Source organism: Hypomesus transpacificus, chromosome 3, assembly GCF_021917145.1.
Source record: "Hypomesus transpacificus isolate Combined female chromosome 3, fHypTra1, whole genome shotgun sequence".
Classification (NCBI taxonomy): Eukaryota; Metazoa; Chordata; class Actinopteri; order Osmeriformes; family Osmeridae; genus Hypomesus; species Hypomesus transpacificus.
In genome coordinates, this window is record NC_061062.1 from 989,481 (window position 1) to 1,006,378 (window position 16,898).

The window sequence follows — 16,898 nt, forward strand, 5'->3', positions numbered from 1 at the left end:
CGGTTGAGGACTTCCACACTTTTTTCAAAATAAAAGTCTCTAAACTAATATACTTTAGATCCGGGAAATAAAAATGTGAGATGGGGATTTTGGGTCAGAGTGTTTTGGTCAGAGTGTTTCGGTCAGAGTGTTTCGCAGAAGGCGAGAAGGCAGCGAACCCCGGCGTTCAACTCCCTCTAGCGGCGGACGTCGGGAGTCAAGCACTGCATCGAAATTGCCCAGCCAGGCGAAGCCACAACTAGCCAGCTAGCTAGCAGCGATGTACTGATCGTTATTCTTCTAGCTAGCTGGTGGTGATCATCAGTCATTTTAATGAACAAATTGAACACATTGTAAATATACAGACGTTGATCTGTTGGTCTCTGTGCGCAAGAGGGGTACCAGCGAGATGGATCAGTGACTAAGTGATTTTATTCGGAAGACTAGGTGGAGGATCCGAGGTCCGAAGGTTGACTGGTGTGTTGTGGGTAAGCCTTTAACACCGACTAGCAAGCTAGGCTAACAACAGAGATGCTTCCACCTTCATAATATTTGAAAGCTATCAACGATGGCTAGCTAGAACTAGCTCTTTGTTGTGTGTTGTCATCTGACAGGGTCTAGTTACCTTTACTTGCCAGGTAATATTCTTTATCATTGGAATAACTAGCTAGCTATCTAACGACGTAGCTAATAGCCACCTATAACATCGTACGGTCAGCTTCTAGATTTGGCCTGGTTGAAATGGTCGTTGTGTTACAGCGACGTTTGTTAGCTAGCTATCTAGGTAGACTAGCAGAAAATGGGTGTGTACGCGCGTTCGCTAATAGTAAATGGCTTGATAAAATACTTCATTTTTAAAACAAATCTCATGCCAGATAGCTAAGTAGCTGCTTAACGCTACCTCCGGGTTGTTGGTGACGATTATACAAAAATATAGCTAGACTTCAAGCATAGCTTGTTAGCTGAATAAAGGCAGCTAATGACTGTTTTGCGCTAACATTAACCTAGACAACAGCTAAAGTTAACGTTAGAAACTAATAATTCGCATTATTCCGGATTGAATATAGCTAGCTTTCAACCATGCAACGCCAGGCTTAAAAGGTGAATTATTTTAGGCATAGGTTTAATGATGCATTTCAAAGGCTATCAGCAAGATGTTGTTACGTTAACGAGTTGTTTCCGTGTATCTGTAAATATAGCTAATTTATAGCGTACGTATCGCCTTTGTCAAGCAGTGTCCGCCTTGAACAATCAGGACGTGGGGAGTATTTGTGCATTTAAGTGTTCTGACATGCCATGGAAACACTATCTTTCTGTCATTCTAGGTTGAGCTGGTTCCGCTGTAGGGGAAGTGAAAGATGTGCCATGGAATGTTAGAGGCAGCGATAAAGGCCTTGGGGCCCCACAATTCAGCTAACAGACGGCACTTATCTCTACTGCTTATCCTGACGGTGGTCTCCACCGGACACGGGTCAGGTAAGAGGGATATCTAGAATCACAGGATTGTATTCGAGTTGAACACAAGATCTACAAATGCCTCTGTTTACTGCCATGCACCTGGCTTCACTTTGGAAGTGGGAGGGATGATAGCATATGTTCAACCCACCTGTTGCCTCAACACGCACGCTGACACAATAGTCAGTTGCACTGCACCTTTGTGTAGTGTCCTTGCGCTGATGAAAAAAAGATGTTAGAGAAGTGGGCGTGAGGCAATTGATATGATGTTCTTTCAATCTCTCAACCTCGCTCCATCGCTCTCTCTCTCTCATCCTACTCAGCTCCTACTGGCTGTGTGACTCATGACTGTTGCATAAGCCTCAGAGCACTCCTGTTGAGTGGGTATTCAAGAAAACCCACTCAGAATGAAGCAATGCCCTCGGCATCGTGGCTGACAACAACAAACCTCCTACAACCTGCATGTGTTAACAAGAATCCTGTCTGAAAATCCTTCAGCATCCTGGTGTTGATAATGAATAAGCCTTTCAATAACTGAAGATGAAAAATGGGTCACCCTGTCATAATTAATGATACGTTAGTAATTTGATGCTGAAATCATATACATTCAAATGGTTGTGCTACCAGTATATTTTTTGTTTTAGGTGTACGCCCAATGAAATCAGATGTACAGTACCAGTCAAAAATGTGGACACATTTTCCCACTTGTGTTCCTTGAGGGTTTAGACTGGTTTAGGTGCAGTTGTATTAGTAGAACCCCAATCCCAATAATGGCATTAACTATGAAGCTATGTCTCTTTCCCTCCAGGATGTGTTTGTCCGTACATGGTCCAGAACAGCTGGGTCAACCTGACGGAGACCAACCGAGGCACCATCCCTGTGGGCACCGTGCTGCAGTACAGCTGTGACCCAGGCTACCTGGCCGACGGGCCCTCCACCATCACCTGCTCCCCGCTGGGCCTGTGGTCTGCAGACGCCCCCCGCTGCATCCGCAGTGATGGTGAGGCCTTCTCCCCTCACTAGAGCCTGGTTTATAGGAGACATGCAGATGCAGTGATGGTACACTAAGACACACCTTTTTTCTGAGTGGGTGGAGATGTGCTGCTTTGAGAGAGTGCACTTTCCTTGGTTGTCTTACCCCTGTGGGCTTAAGTCCTCCCTGAAAGGCATCTTAAGTCTATGTTGTGTCTGCTCCAAAATGGGCAGCGTAACTCATCCGCTGTAATTATACTCATCCTGTTCTAGTTGTGTGCTTATGGATTTTGAAGCACAGTGCAGGTTTGCAGTAGTGGTTGACGATGCTGTTTCCTGTTTAGTGTGTCTTCCTCCTCTGGAACCAGAGAACGGGGGCTACTCCTGCCACCCAGCCCCCTGCCGCCGCCTGACCCAGGGCACTGTCATCGAGTACTTCTGTGACGAGGGCTTCATCCTGAAGGGGGACTACAAGTACCTGACCTGCCAAGACGCTCAGTGGGACCTGCCCATGCAGATCAGCTGTGTCAGCCAAGGTGGGTCTCCCTCTAGTGGTTATAACATACCAGTAAGATAACATAGATAACACAATGTCATCAAAACATAGGGGTAACCAGGAGCTGATAATCATGAAATAAAATGTGATTTGTATAGCCCTTTTAACAAGCAATGTGACAGAGGGCTTCACATACGCCCACAGAACTGCCCCTCAGCCAACCTAAACCCTCAAGGAAGACATGGAGAAACTCCCAGTAATACTAATTGAGGAAAAATGGAAGAAACTATCTCAGTACTGAGCTGGATGTTGTTTCCTCTCCCAGGATGTGTGAGGCCCTTCCTGATTCAGCACGGCTCCGTCCACCTGGCAGAGCCGGCCAGAGGCACCATCCCTGTGGGCACCGTGCTGCAGTACAGCTGTGACCCAGGCTACCTGGCCGACGGGCCCTCCACCATCACCTGCTCCCCGCTGGGCCTGTGGTCTGCAGACGCCCCCCGCTGCATCCGCAGTGATGGTGAGGCCCTCTCCTCTCATGCCTCACTAGAGCCTGGTTTATAGGAGACATGCAGATGCAGTGATGGTACTCTAAGACACACCTTTTTTGGAACTCAGCATTATTTTGTCTGCTCTGGTGCTATCTGTCTTGCTCCATCACTTGTTCTCTCTCTCGCTATTGACCTAGTTTGTTATTTCTCACTCATGTCCACAACCCCCCTGTTTCCACATGTCTGTAGAGGGTTCCTTCTGCCGTCTGACGGGGCTGTCTTGTTCCCCTGTTTAGTGTGTCTTCCTCCTCTGGAACCAGAGAACGGGGGCTACTCCTGCCACCCAGCCCCCTGCCGCCGCCTGACCCAGGGCACTGTCATCGAGTACTTCTGTGACGAGGGCTTCATCCTGAAGGGGGACTACAAGTACCTGACCTGCCAAGAAGGGGGCTGGGACGGGCCCATGCAGATCAGCTGTCTCCTGGACCAGGGTACGACGCCACCCAAATAACACAGTCAGATACTGTCGATTGATGTTGATGGATGCTGATGGATGCTGATTGACCTCCTGGCTGCTTGTTAGCAGATCGTAACCCTGCGTTGCCATTGGGGATGCCCACCCTGTCCATCGTGGCGTCCACAGCCAGCTCAGTCGCCCTCCTGCTGCTGCTGGTCGTCCTGTTCGTCCTGCTGCAGCCCAGACTCAAGTCCTTCCACCACAGCCGGTAAGGGGCCTCAAAACAAATGCACCCCTACCTCTGTCTCCTGTATCTGAGACGCAGTGCAGGCTGTGGTGAGCTGCGCCTGTTCTGACAGGTTTTAATTCTCACGTTTTGTCGTTGGTCGCTGGTCCAGGCGTGAGCATGGTGTGTCAGGCCAGCCGGTGTCCATCATGGTGGAGGGGGTGCAGGTGACCTTGCCCTCATACGAGGAGGCTGTCTGTGGCGGAGGAGGAGGGGGAGAACCAGCGCCAACCTCAACAGGCCTCATCTCTGAGGCCCGGGTCCAGATCGTCCTCTTTGAGGGCCAGCCAGACACCAGGACCTCCGGGCCCCCCTGCTTCTCCCAGCACTCAGAGATGGTGGTGGTCCATCCTGTCCCCTCCTCCTCTCCGTCCCCCTCCTGCTGGGTGGAGCAAGCAGCCTCTCCCTCATCCCCACCCCCACTCAGGAGGCTCTCCTCCGGCAGCGAGCAGCACAGCCTGCCCCTCCTGGACGCTGACATGGACTTCTCAGACGGTAGGTATTCCAGCACCCCCAGTCTCACCAGACAGGACGAGCAGCCACACAGGCATGCTGTTTAACCTTACCATCCCGTCTGTCTTGTCTCTGCAGATATGCCTTTGTTAAAAGAGGTCTGAGGCTACCTGCAGCCTCTCTGTGCCTCCCCCACTGCCCCGGAGACCCCAGAGCGCTGGCTGCTGCCCTGCGGTGTCCGGCCAGCCTCGGCCCAGCCCTCCACGATGCAGCTGCTGCCAACACTGACTGCTCCTAGGCAGGGGTCCTGAGGGGAGCCTCAGCACAGGCAGGACTGACAGGACAGCAGCCATGTGTACATATATGCTTCAAACATTTTCTAAGGACTCCTTACTATGTACGTCTGATGTCTGACACACCAGTTTGACCTGTTGGCTGTTGGCTTAGGTCCTAAATGGTTGTAATCCCGTCAAGAAAGAAGAAAAGATGAGCATTTCGACAGGTTTGCTGTTTATCCGTTATCATGTTGTCCATTCGTGTTCTGTGATTCATAATGTAAACACGTTTTCATCACTAATCCACTCTCGGATGGTCTTGTCACACAAGTCGGCAGCACGCCATGTGACGCCTCACATGATGCACAAAGGCCACGCCCCCTCAGCCAGTCTCCTCCTCCTCCTTGTGAGATGACGATGCTATCCTTCCACCGCTCTGCTTTTTGGGCTTTTCACATTTCTGAACCCTTTAACCCTGCTTTGCACACGTTGGGCTGGAATGCTATAGGGTATTATTTCATACGGTGAGGTCACGTGTTCCCCCTGTTTGTTCCCCCTGTTCACTCCGTGGTGTACTGTGTTCCTAGTCTCCTCACTGTGGCTGGAGGGTCCTCATCCACGCCTCACACACCCACTCCCCCCCCCCCCCCCCCCCCCCCCCCCCCCCCCCCCTCCCCCAAGGCCTTAGAGATCCACTTCTATGCACAAGTACCGTTAATAACAACATTCATTGATTGATTGGGTAAACAATTTTCTTAATTTTAAATGAATGTCAACTTTTGGCCTCCTCGGCTTAGTGATGTAACAATTTTGAGCTTTGTCAGACAAGCTGTGTGAACACCTGAAGATATTGTAGGATTTATTTATTCGGGTTGTTGAAATTCTGTTTTTAAGTATAGATAGGAATACTAAATTTGAGTATTTAATATATTCATGTCCTGAATGCTGTTGATCAGCCGTTGTTTTTTTGATGCTTCCAAAAGGTTTGGAAAAGGATGTTGTTAGGCGGGTCAGTAAACATTTGTAGACCTCAGCACGTATGTCATTTGAGACCGTAACATTTATTTGGTTAATCGTACAATAAAAAGCAGGTAATTATTGTACAGAGGCTTGGTGTTGTCTATGAGTTGCCTGGTTTCCTTTGGGACTGAGCAGTGCATTTTGTGTCGAGATTGTATTTTAATATTGTTTACAAAGTTTTAAGTTAATTTAACTCTGTATATACCCCGTAATAATTAGATTAAACATGATTTGAGGTGTGTTAGTGAGACGCTTTGTTTTGCACCTGCTGGTCATCACCATTTAGAGAATACTGTCTTAGACCAAACACTAGATGGCATTCTAAACAAGTTCCTCAAGGAATTATTTAAGAATTTGGTACTATTAAGATTTACAAGGTATTGTGCACGTACAGTATAATGTAGCAATATATGGTTTGATGGTTTAAGATAGTTTTATTACAAACATGAACATTTTCCTAACAGCAACAATTCTTAAGATATTTATAAACAATTTATGAATCTCTGGTGCCCTATCCCGAGACATGTTTAAGTTGATGTATTCAATGTTAATATGATTTGGTTTTCAATTATGTCAGAAGTAAAAAATAATCTGATATAGCCATTTTATAGTTACTGTGTTCATCCCTCATCATTTGCAGTGGCTTCAGCATGTAGCAGCTTGGTTTAAAGCAGCGGTCCTCAGCCCTGGTCCTCAGCCCTGGTCCTCAGCCCTGGTCCTCAGCCCTGGTCCTCAGCCCTGGTCCTCAGCCCTGGTCCTCAGCCCTGGTCCTCAGCCCTGGTCCTCAGGAACCCCCTGTCCTGCATGTTAGAGATGTTTCCTTCTTCCTGATCTTAAATGATTGGTTGTTACCAGGCTTCTTCTGAGCTTGATAAGAACCCATTCATTTGAATTGGGTGTGTTGGAGCAGGGAAATGTCTAGAACATGCAGGACGAGGGGTCTCTGAGGACCAGGGTTGAAGACTGCTGGTTTACAGGTAGTATTGTAGTACCACTGCAGTGTGCAGCCTGAACACGAGTGAAGCGTGTGGGCACAGCAGCTGCCCACCAGGGGTTCAGTTTGGATCCACCTCCACAGTCTGAGCAGTTCTCTCCACCACTGGTGTGTGGGTGGCGTGGCCTGGCCAGTCTGGTCCGATGCCCTCTGGGTCCTAAGTTCCCTGGGTGTGGGTGATGGGGCCCTTGTTCTGTCAACCCTAGTGCCCTCTGGGTCCTAAGTTCCCTGGGTGTGGGTGATGGGGCCCTTGTTCTGTCAGCCCTAGTGCCCTCTGGGGCCTACGTTCCCAGGATTATGATCTGAACCTAAGGCAACTTCACCTCCTGCAGCTTCCCATCCACTGCCAGGTACACAGGCTTTGCTGAGGGACAGAAAGAAATACACAGGATTGTTAGTGAACTCAAAGTGATGGTATGTAGTTTATTTTCCCTCCATGTGCAGGGTGTTGTTGGAGCTGTTTGCTACAGGCTCACGGTGCAGAGCTCCCCCCTGTGTCACCCTGACAGCTGTGGCTCCTACCCTTAGGCTGCGGCTTGAACGTCTGGTAAGATCTGAAGATGAGGATGAACAGCAGGGCCTCTCCACCCTGGAAGATGATGTAGATGAGGGGGAACAGATACAGGGGTCCGATGACCTCGGGGGAAAAGGCCACCTTCAGGATGGTGGAGCACAGCTGGATGTTCTGACAGCCTGTCTCAACGGCTATGGTTCTTCTGCATCTGGATGTTGGGGAGGTGTTTGGTCATCAAACATGTGTTGGGGTCAAATGCTTCAGGGTTGAATCGATTGAATTCGACAACAGAGGGATACTGTGTCAGATTCCACTCTTTCCTCAGTTTGTTGCAGCCCTATGAACGCTTACTTGTGATCAACCTTGAAGACAGTTGACAGGAAGTAGCCCAGCAGGTAGCCAATCAGGGGCATCAGAGCAGCTGCAGCCATCAGCTTGGGTGAGAGCACCACCCACACTGTTCCACCAATGGTGATGCCCGACATCACCCCGATGGCCACAGAGGCCACCAATAGGATGCTCAGACCGACCTGCGAAGGATTGACTCCAATCAAACACTGTTTACCCATAAACCCTCAAATCTGATTTTGGACATGGCAGGACCATGGAATCTCACCTTGGTGATGATTGGAGAGTAGTTTGGTTTGTGGTGGTTGATGGCTATGCCAATGGCACAGGGCACCAAGGTCATCATGAGAGCTAAGGTGATGCCTGTGTAAGGAACAGCATTTTCTAGGTTGTCGAACCCTTGGCAGTACAGGAACAGCAGCAGAGGCATCATGCCCAGGGCCGCGACAGTGGAACATGTTGTCATCACGATGCTGTGGGGGATGAAGGGTCAAGGGTCAAGACAAGCCAGTGACAACAACATTTGATTGCAGGTGGAAACACATGCAATCATCTCAAGACAAACAATGGGAGTTACCTTAGGTTCATATCCCCCTTGAGGGCCAGGGCAAAGATGTTGGAGAGGTTCCCCCCCGGACAGCAGCCGCATATCAGCACGGTCACAGCCTCGATGGGCTCCAGCTGGAAGACCTTGGCCAGGCTGAAGGCGGTGAGGGGCATGATGCCAAACTGGGCCACCACGGCGATGGCCACCCCTTTAGGCTTCAGGATGTGGTACTTGATCTTGGAGATTTCCATGGTGCAGCCAAGGGACACCATGGTGATGAAGAGGATGATGATGGTGATTCCGCTGATGGCCGCGTCCATGACAGGTGAGAAGGGGGACTTGAAACCAGAGGAGACGTTTTGTGTGACATTGTCACCTCTCCAGACACCATAGCTGTCTCTGTAAAGTCCCTCGGTCTGGTTCATGGTGCCGTTCATCCCCAGTCTGGACGCTTGATGCTCTCACGCTGCTCACACCTTAGGTAGGAATGGTAAGAAACAAACCAATAACAAGGTATGTTATGAGGATTAAGTGACTGTTTGATCATTGCTGATCTCAAGGGACCGCATGGGAGGATTGGAGCTTCCTATAAATGTGTACCATTGTCACTCAGTTGAAATCAGGCTGAATGGCCTTTGGTGAGAAATAACGTGAAGTTCCCTTGTGACTTTCAGCTGGTACAAGAGCTTAAAAGATTGATCGTTTGAATGTTCTGTTATATTTTACTGAGTTACTTTAGCTTTGGATGGACGCAAACATTTAATTGAAATACTTTGAAAATCTTATTTTCAAAGTATGTCACATACACGTTCCTTTTAATTGTAAGTGTGTAAATGTAACTGAATTAAATATGTTTTTCTATCTGTCAAGCTAAGTACGTCAAGAAACTGGAGGTATCAAGAGTCAGGTTGATCTTATTTGTCCCCCAAAAAAGTTTCACGTCTCACTTAGAAGACATCTTTTCATGTTTTCTCATGTGTACAGTCATTGTAAAACATAAAAAAACATGTTTTACAATGTTTATAACTTCAGTCTTTAGGGAAGTTAATACAACTGTCATTTTTAAGTTAAAGCCATTAATCGAGCAAAATTAAGATAAGCAACATACAAAACAAAATTTACCTATATTGAAAATATCCCTTGCAAGGCAGGAGTGTATAAAGTATTTTCTTACCTTCATTGTGTACAAGTTTGTGATGTTCCAGTTTGTCAGTTCAACAGAGGCTCTGTCTCTGTTTCTCTCCCTCTTTCTTTGATACTCACATCTCTTCATCCCGCCTCACATTCCTCTCTCTCTCTCCTCTCTCTCTCTCTCTCTCTCTCTCTCTCTCTCTCTCTCTCTCTCTCTCTCTCTCTCTCTCTCTCTCTCTCTCTCTCTCTCCCTCCCTCCCTTCTAACCCCTTTGCTCTCTGGTAAGAACCCCAGTCACATGGTAGAGCAGTCATATGACAGGAGGAGGACATGCATGCAGGTATGAACACACCGCATGAATACTCCCGTATGAAACGTAGTATACGAGAAGATGAGTCTATTTCCCGTCTGTTTCTCCATCTTGGCATCATACGATTATTATTCAGTTCACCAGCAGAAACAGCTCTGGAGTGCTTCTAGGGTTCGTCTATCATCACATCCCCAGAGGTGCAGCGCTGCCCGGCTGGTCTCTGTCTCTGCTGGACCACAGTACCGTGGGAAACCCCAGTTAGCATCTGATTATGGGGACAGAGTGTAATTGTTGCCGTGACACCGTAGAAGGCTTTTCATCTTGGCCTGAATTCATGCGCATGTAAACAGGCATTCAATGAATATTACACAATAAGCTAAACTCAATGCTCCTGCCTGGCAGTGGTGCCAGGCTTTTCAAAGGAGGCCTCAGTGAGTGGTCTCCCAGGAAACCAGAGACTCTTTAGCTACTCTATAATCTCTCAGGACAGACAGTGTGCCAGATTACTAAACCTGTGTTGTGAATTCTTTGACCCAATCTCCAACCGTTTGCTACTGATTATGTCAAAGAGCCTATTTATGACTTAATCTAGAAGTTACTCATGTGAAGAGATTGTATGGAATGCCCTTGAAAACCATACCCTGTCTTTTTGTTGTAGTAAAAATGCTAAATATGTTCATGGCACTTTCAAACTGGTCACGAATGGCAGTTAACCATAACAGGAAATAGAAGATGGTTATTAATTGGGAGTCATATTCTTGAGGGAAAAAAGCTTTGATGTTAAGAATCTAATGGTCGGGTTTTGATGATATGATGACCATAAATTATGATACAGACCTGAACCCGGAGACCTGGTTGTATACATGTGAACAGTACATTTTAAGTACACACTGTTGGTATTAACACATCTTTCATGACACATTATTAAAATCATCCTTCATAAGGACATGCACAGTGTATGACTTTTACGATTATCTTCTTCTAGTCTCTTAAAGTCAGTTTGTACTGCACTGTTGCTTGCATTCCAGTGATGAAAAAATCCAGTAATTGTTTTGTCTGTATTCACTGTCGGAGTTCTGTGTGCCTGAGTGCACATGCACGGCAACATCAGGAAACCAGTGTGTTCAGCTGGCAAATCATCCTGCGTGTCAGCTGATGCAGGGGGGCAGTTCACAAGACTGGTGTCCACAGGCAGTCCACAATTAAACCAATCGTCTGACTGTTTTCTACCAGGAATGGACTCGTGTTGCCCTTTCACAGTTTTCACACTCACACAATTGTTAGACAGAGGCGCAATAAAAATATGCAAGATTGAAATGGTAAAAATATATATGAATTGTATTTTAATTTATATTTCGACAGATATTTTTTAGGTCATGGCTCCTGGGCCCTGGTTGCTGATTTGGGAATGTGACCATAGGCGTAAATTTAGGGTGGGACGGTAGGGACATGTCCCCACCAATGTTAGCAAACATGTAATTGTCCCAACCAATAATTGGAGACTAATATTATTTTTTTCCATTCTTTTAACATTTTCTGCTCCCGTTAACTCTGAAGGTCAGCCTTATTGATTGGCAGGAGAGTGCTGATCACATGTGTACCATCCCGTAACTGTTATAGTGCCAGTAGGTGAGCGTTGAAGCGAGATTCAGAAGAGATTTAATGAAAATAATAAACGATTAAAATCGAATTATATTACACTCCTGTAAATTATTGTTGAAGATGTGTATCGGTATTTCTAAAGTTAACGAGCCTAAAGTTGCTAGCTCTGGAACACAACTACGGAATTGTCTGCTTGCTAGACTAGCTATCGGACATTCATTTGTCTTGAAGACGATGTCGTAGTTGCAGTCGAAGCTATGCTAGCTAGTACCTGCAAACTTGTAAAAGGATTTGTCAAGTATTTGGTAAAACTGTGTTCCCACCAATGTTCAAACCAAACCTATACGCTCTTGAATGTGACTGTATTTAGGGTTGAGGATAGCATGTGCTTAGTGGTTACAAATGCAGTTCATGAATCATTTACGTAATTACCACCTAATGGTTGACTTCGGCAATTCAACTTTTTTCAATTTTCAAAGCGTTTGTCAAATTCTTAAACGTTTCTGGGAAATATAGTTCTATATACATTTATTACAGAAAGACAACGAGAAAGCAACTTAAACTACACTTCCCACATACCACCTCGCTGCCACGCATGCGTTGTACAGTTGCAGTGTCCACGTGTAGACGAATCACGTGTAAGGAATGGTTCGCTCGTCATGTCTCTCCCGTGTAGCCAAGTCGCATAGTTGTTGATTTCATTTTTGGTCTCCAGTTGAACGCTTACTGTTAACAGCATTTAGTTTTATTTTCTTACACATCTTTTCGAAGAATGAGCGACAACGATGACATCGAAGTCGACAGTGACGTATGTGTTTATTTCTTTAGCCACGAGTGCACTAAAAAAACGTGGTTTTCACAGTTGAATTGCGCAAGCTAGCTAACATTAGCGAGCTAGCTGTGTGTGTCTCGGATCTGGTAGATGTTTTCCGTACCGTTTCTAGCAAGCTGGCTTCTAGAACAAGCAGCCCCCATTTAGCTTGCTACTAGTATCTTAAATGACCGGGAAGAAATTGATAGCTACACGTTAACACACTTTGCGTTTTAGTAGTCAGGTAGCGTGAAACATATACGTGAAATACCTACCTAATATAGAGAAGTTGGCTAGTTAGCTAGCTTCAATTACACATGTAAAATACCTACCGTGCCAAAGCTAGCATGGATACAAGGTTAGGTAGCCCATCTGTTAGACCCGCTTAAAGAGCCTAGCTATGTAGCTCTAGGTAGCTAACGTAGCTAACGTTCAAGACTAATAATTGATAGCCGTACAGTACAACTGATGCCGGCAGCTACTATTTAACTGCAAGCTATTTAGTTCTTGCTTGCTACTATACCTAGTAGACTGAAGTAGTATCTTCAGGCTACTATAAACAAGGTCAATCTAGAAATGCAGATGTAAATGAGCTAGATGGCAAGCCCTTTTAGAAAATACAATAAGCTGTTTGAAAGACCTGTTTTCTGTGAGGTGAAGTGCAGTGGAGGTTGAAACTATTGTTACATTCTTCCAGCAGTCATGGCCGTGTGTTTTACTACATTGATTAGTTCTGAAAATGTACACATGAAAGGGTAATCCCATCCCATAAGCCTAAGCGCGCCCTAAATTTAGCATACTAGCGATACTAGCTATGGTTAGATTGGCAACATCACCCATTTCCTTGCATTTATACATTTCCTCACACTTGTTAGGAACAGTGACAGGCCAGATATAAACTAGTTTGTTAAGATCCTAACTCGCAAGGGTCTCCCTATTACTTGTAGCTAGTTAGCTTGCTGTGCTTATTTCCGAGTCAGGTAATGCCATATAGGGCTCGGGGACCTGCTGTTTTGCCCTCTCTACTGGTCTGTCAGTGATAGGAAATAATGCACATCGTGTCCCCATTATACCAGTACTAATCACACGTTTGTCCAGTTGCGCAACTCGCAAATTTTGACCACTCACGTAAACACATAAATTGGCAAACATAGGATGCAGTGAACCATGTCATTCTTTTTTACATTTAAGAGCTGTTGGACCGTCATTTGATGAGTGTTGCCAACACAGAAGGTCTGTTTGCATTGTTAGTGTCGGTCAAATTACAGCCTGTGTGTTGCTATCCAATCTTTGACCTGCCTGGATGTTCCATCCCCCTCCCCCATTTTGATTAAGCTGGAACTCCAACTCGGGATCAGAGCAGGGATATTGCTCCCTCTTATGTCATATTTTGTACTGCTTTACTCAGTTTGCCCCTTCCTATTCTAAAAAAGCCCAAAGCTTATGTTATTGACTATAAAACACTGGTTGATCCTCATACTGTTTACATTTGTCTGTGGATTGTGAAACAAACAAGATTGTGTCATATTCTGCATCCTTTACTGATCAGTTGAATGGTGTACATCCATTTTTAGCCTCGATTACATGTCCACTATCCATTCCAAATGAAGCTGTCACCTGGTTGCACGCCTTTCTTTTTTTCCATGACCAGTTAGTTGTGTAAAAATACGTTAACTGCTGTGCTTAATACCTTTTTATATATTTTGATGTATGGTCCCCGTTCAAGCGAAGCTGACTCGTCTGTGTTGCAGGCAGACAAACGGGCCCATCACAATGCACTGGAGCGCAAACGCAGGGATCATATCAAAGACAGCTTCCACAGTTTACGGGACTCAGTGCCTGCTCTGCAGGGAGAGAAGGTGAGTATCAGCTGCACAGCATGGTGCATCTGTCTGGTCGTGGTTTAGGAGGTTTTGTTGTGGTGTTTGATGGTTGGATTGTAAAAGAGCTTGTGAGAATACACGTCATCCAGTCTGCAGGCTGTTTCAGCACCCATGCATCAGCACTCGACCTTTTTACATTGTGCTGAAAAGAAAACATGTAGTTAGCTCAGTTAAACTATTTAGAAAATATGGTTATTTCTAGGGTTAGCAATCTTTTGGTACCTTATGATTCGATTTTTAAAATCAAATTTCGATTGAATGTATGCTTGCATTTGATTCCAGTTTCTGTTTAGTGTTACTTGTTTCTATTTGATTGTGATAGGCAGTTAAGTGTTGAAGAAAAAAAAATCAATGCATCAAAACCTTGAAATGTATGGTTTTTCTTGAAGTTTAGTAAACTAATTGTTGTAAAATAAATATATATAAAAAAAAAAAAAATAATAAAAAAATATATATATAATAAACTAAAATAATTGTGAATTGATATGAATCGCAAATGCTAATACATTTCCCCCCCACCCCTAGTTATTTCCTAATCTTACAAAGGAGTCTGAACTCTGTGTGTTTTTTTATTGATAATTTCAGGGCATAAATAAGGTTTGGAGATATAATATTAGGGTTCCTTTGCTTTAAAGCTATTTAGCTCAGGATTGTTCTCGATTGATTTACAGTTTGGACACTGCTTTTATAACTATCTGGAATATGTTTTATTTATAGTTGTGTGTCCTAACTGTTTGACTTGGCTGGTTGATGGACATGTATGTTGAATGATTTGAGTGTGTAGAACCTGAAACTTTAATCTGGACGCAACGCAACATTTCCTCATGCTTTAGTTTGTCATTTTTGCTGACAGCAATCTGTCAAACAGGCTTCCCGAGCTCAGATCCTAGACCAAGCCACAGAGTACATCCAGTACATGCGCCGGAAAAACCACACCCACCAGCAGGACATAGACGACCTGAAGAAACAGAACGCACTGCTGGAGCAGCAGGGTGAGTGTCTAGCCAGGGGCCTGGAGCTGGGCAAGAGGTCTCGCAAGGGACCACTGGGTAGGTAGAACAATTACTATGTTCAGTGGTGGTGGTCGTGACTCTAGCTGTGATGTTGGTGCTGTTGTGGAGAGACTAACCTGTGTCCTGTGGTCCGTGTTGGGCTGGCAGTCCGGGCCCTGGAGAAGGCCAAGGGGAACACTCAGGTCCAGTCCAGCTACTCGTCTCCTGACAGCAGCTTGTACACCAACCCCAAGGGGAGCGCCGTGTCAGCGTTTGATGGGGGCTCAGACTCCAGCTCCGACTCGGAGCCCGAAGACCCGCCCACCAGGAAGAAGCTACGGGTGGAGCCTAGCTAGGCCCCCCCTCCCCCCCAGAGACTCTCTTCCTCCTCTTCTTCCTCCTACCTGACGGCTTTCTCTCTCCAGCCTTCCCACGCCAGTCCCAGAGGACCAGGTGGTGATGTCAGAGAGGTTCTGTATACCACGTGCTTCAACCTTTCTCCTCACCTGGCTAGGGTCCTGTCACTCCGCAAAAACCCTCAACACCCCTCAAGTGAGGCAGCTCTGCAGTTTTGAAGGACTTTATGCTTTTATAACCTCATAATCGTTCATAATCAAATGTGGATGCAACAAGGTGTACTGCTTTAGTTTAGCTACAATAAATGCCCCGATTTGTTTTGAAAAACTTAAACGAACCTGTTCAAAGAGTTTGGACACTTACACAGACATTTGACAAATTGTCCTTTGAAATAGTTTACCTTTTTAATATTTGTACTTTTCCACAAAAGAATGTGAAGTTGCTCTGGAAAAAAATACATGTTATGCTACCCTCCTAAGTCAGTGTAGTTGGCAGAAGATTTTGTCTTTAAACTATTTGTGTAATCAAATCCCTATATTTAAAGTGATAGATCAAAATGTATTTCTTATCCCTTATTGTATATTGGTGTTTAGCTTGAGATTTATCAATTGGCAAAAGTGGATTAACATGTTGGCTTCTCGTTTAATATATAATCTCACTTTGCAGGTTCAGCTGTTCCTTTTTGGTTTTCTAAGGAATGGGGATATTACACAATAAAGCAAAAAGATACAGCTAATACAGCTAATTTCCCAGATGGATATGGAATGTTACACAGTGCAGTTGAAGGGTATTGATTTATTTCATGAAAGGAAAAAAAAAAGTCCATATCAGTGTGCAGGACTGAACGGTATACTCTTAAATGTTGTCAAATCTACATAGAAAAAAACTCTGGAAGTGTTTGCCTGTCCTGGGAATGTTTGTTTTTCAATTTTACAGAGGTTAATTAAGTGTGTACTATAGATATATTTGTTTATTCCATTCCATGGAAACTACAGGTATGTTGTACATACTGCCAACAATTGTCTTGCAAGTTGAGGCATACCTTTACTATGAGACTATAAATAAAAACTATTTTATCCTTTTTGTTCAATTGGATTTTAACTTGTGAGGCAAGGCCTGTGTAAATTGAAAATGGCAACTAATGTAAGACTACTGCAAGCGCAAGCGTGTCATGTTGAGTTGATCCTTATGCTCGCATGAAATGATAACTGATAACTAGAGCAATACTGACATCACCTGATCCATGTGAGAAACTGAAATTATATTGCTATGCAGGTACGCTTTAGACCTATTAGAAGTGTAACTCATGAAAGTACAATGTGTACTTTTCTTTTGACATAAATGTAGACATGAAGCAGAAACGGTAAGTAATTTTCAAATCATATTTAAAAAAATATATATTAATAGCAAATGATTGATTATATGGATAATGACCCTTTATTTATCGTTCCTTTCAGTACAGCTCAGCGGAGATAAACTCATGACCGCCCACTTAGAATCATGGCAGGTCCATTCCTAAGTCTTTCTC

General features: G+C 45.1%; 3 protein-coding genes across 7 annotated transcripts; 2 read left to right on the forward strand and 1 right to left on the reverse strand.

Moving 5' to 3' along the window:
* Positions 1 to 210: 210 nt before the first annotated feature.
* Positions 211 to 6,595, forward strand: LOC124487103 (sushi domain-containing protein 6-like). Of its 2 annotated transcripts, XR_006958330.1 has the most exons (10): positions 211 to 467; positions 1,305 to 1,455; positions 2,243 to 2,434; positions 2,751 to 2,942; positions 3,228 to 3,419; positions 3,687 to 3,881; positions 3,977 to 4,115; positions 4,246 to 4,628; positions 4,725 to 5,088; positions 6,522 to 6,595. XR_006958330.1 is itself a non-coding variant. In XM_047049155.1 (9 exons), exons 2-9 carry the CDS (start codon positions 1,338 to 1,340, stop codon positions 4,748 to 4,750), a joined length of 1,437 nt encoding a protein of 478 aa, XP_046905111.1. In that variant the 5' UTR covers positions 211 to 467; positions 1,305 to 1,337; the 3' UTR covers positions 4,751 to 5,964. The 2 variants fall into 2 exon arrangements, 1 of the variants encoding a protein (XP_046905111.1); XM_047049155.1 differs by lacking the exon at positions 6,522 to 6,595 and having other exon boundaries at positions 4,725 to 5,964.
* Positions 6,596 to 7,159: 564 nt separating this feature from the next.
* Positions 7,160 to 11,855, reverse strand: LOC124487340 (sodium/bile acid cotransporter-like). Its single transcript, XM_047049599.1, has 6 exons — positions 9,459 to 11,855; positions 8,315 to 8,760; positions 8,006 to 8,210; positions 7,741 to 7,919; positions 7,398 to 7,597; positions 7,160 to 7,239 (listed from the first exon to the last, which is right to left on the reverse strand). Exons 2-6 carry the CDS (start codon positions 8,719 to 8,721, stop codon positions 7,184 to 7,186), a joined length of 1,047 nt encoding a protein of 348 aa, XP_046905555.1. The 5' UTR covers positions 8,722 to 8,760; positions 9,459 to 11,855; the 3' UTR covers positions 7,160 to 7,183.
* Positions 11,856 to 11,949: 94 nt separating this feature from the next.
* Positions 11,950 to 16,460, forward strand: LOC124487725 (protein max-like). Of its 4 annotated transcripts, none has more exons than XM_047050079.1 (4): positions 11,950 to 12,135; positions 13,890 to 13,997; positions 14,890 to 15,070; positions 15,182 to 16,460. In XM_047050079.1, exons 1-4 carry the CDS (start codon positions 12,100 to 12,102, stop codon positions 15,367 to 15,369), a joined length of 513 nt encoding a protein of 170 aa, XP_046906035.1. In that variant the 5' UTR covers positions 11,950 to 12,099; the 3' UTR covers positions 15,370 to 16,460. The 4 variants fall into 4 exon arrangements, with proteins under 4 accessions (XP_046906035.1, XP_046906037.1, XP_046906034.1 ...); XM_047050081.1 differs by having other exon boundaries at positions 11,952 to 12,135; positions 14,890 to 15,013; XM_047050078.1 differs by having other exon boundaries at positions 11,955 to 12,135; positions 14,875 to 15,070.
* The last annotated feature ends 438 nt before the right edge of the window (positions 16,461 to 16,898 follow it).

What these genes read in the sequence shown, in the direction of transcription:
- LOC124487103 (XM_047049155.1), top strand. Translation starts at nt 1,338, where the DNA reads ATGTGCCATGGAATGTTAGAGGCAGCGATAAAGGCCTTGGGGCCCCAC. An exon ending in CCGCTGCATCCGCAGTGATG is followed by an intron (nt 3,420 to 3,686) that starts GTGAGGCCCTCT and finishes TCCCCTGTTTAG; the next exon opens with TGTGTCTTCCTCCTCTGGAA. An exon ending in AAGTCCTTCCACCACAGCCG is followed by an intron (nt 4,116 to 4,245) that starts GTAAGGGGCCTC and finishes TCGCTGGTCCAG; the next exon opens with GCGTGAGCATGGTGTGTCAG.
- LOC124487340 (XM_047049599.1), bottom strand. Translation starts at nt 8,721, where the DNA reads ATGAACGGCACCATGAACCAGACCGAGGGACTTTACAGAGACAGCTAT. An exon ending in GTCTTCAAGGTTGATCACAA is followed by an intron (nt 7,598 to 7,740) that starts GTAAGCGTTCAT and finishes CCCAACATCCAG; the next exon opens with ATGCAGAAGAACCATAGCCG. An exon ending in GTTCAAGCCGCAGCCTAAGG is followed by an intron (nt 7,240 to 7,397) that starts GTAGGAGCCACA and finishes TCTGTCCCTCAG; the next exon opens with CAAAGCCTGTGTACCTGGCA.
- LOC124487725 (XM_047050078.1), top strand. Translation starts at nt 12,100, where the DNA reads ATGAGCGACAACGATGACATCGAAGTCGACAGTGAC. An exon ending in ACATCGAAGTCGACAGTGAC is followed by an intron (nt 12,136 to 13,889) that starts GTATGTGTTTAT and finishes TCTGTGTTGCAG; the next exon opens with GCAGACAAACGGGCCCATCA. An exon ending in GTCTCGCAAGGGACCACTGG is followed by an intron (nt 15,071 to 15,181) that starts GTAGGTAGAACA and finishes TTGGGCTGGCAG; the next exon opens with TCCGGGCCCTGGAGAAGGCC.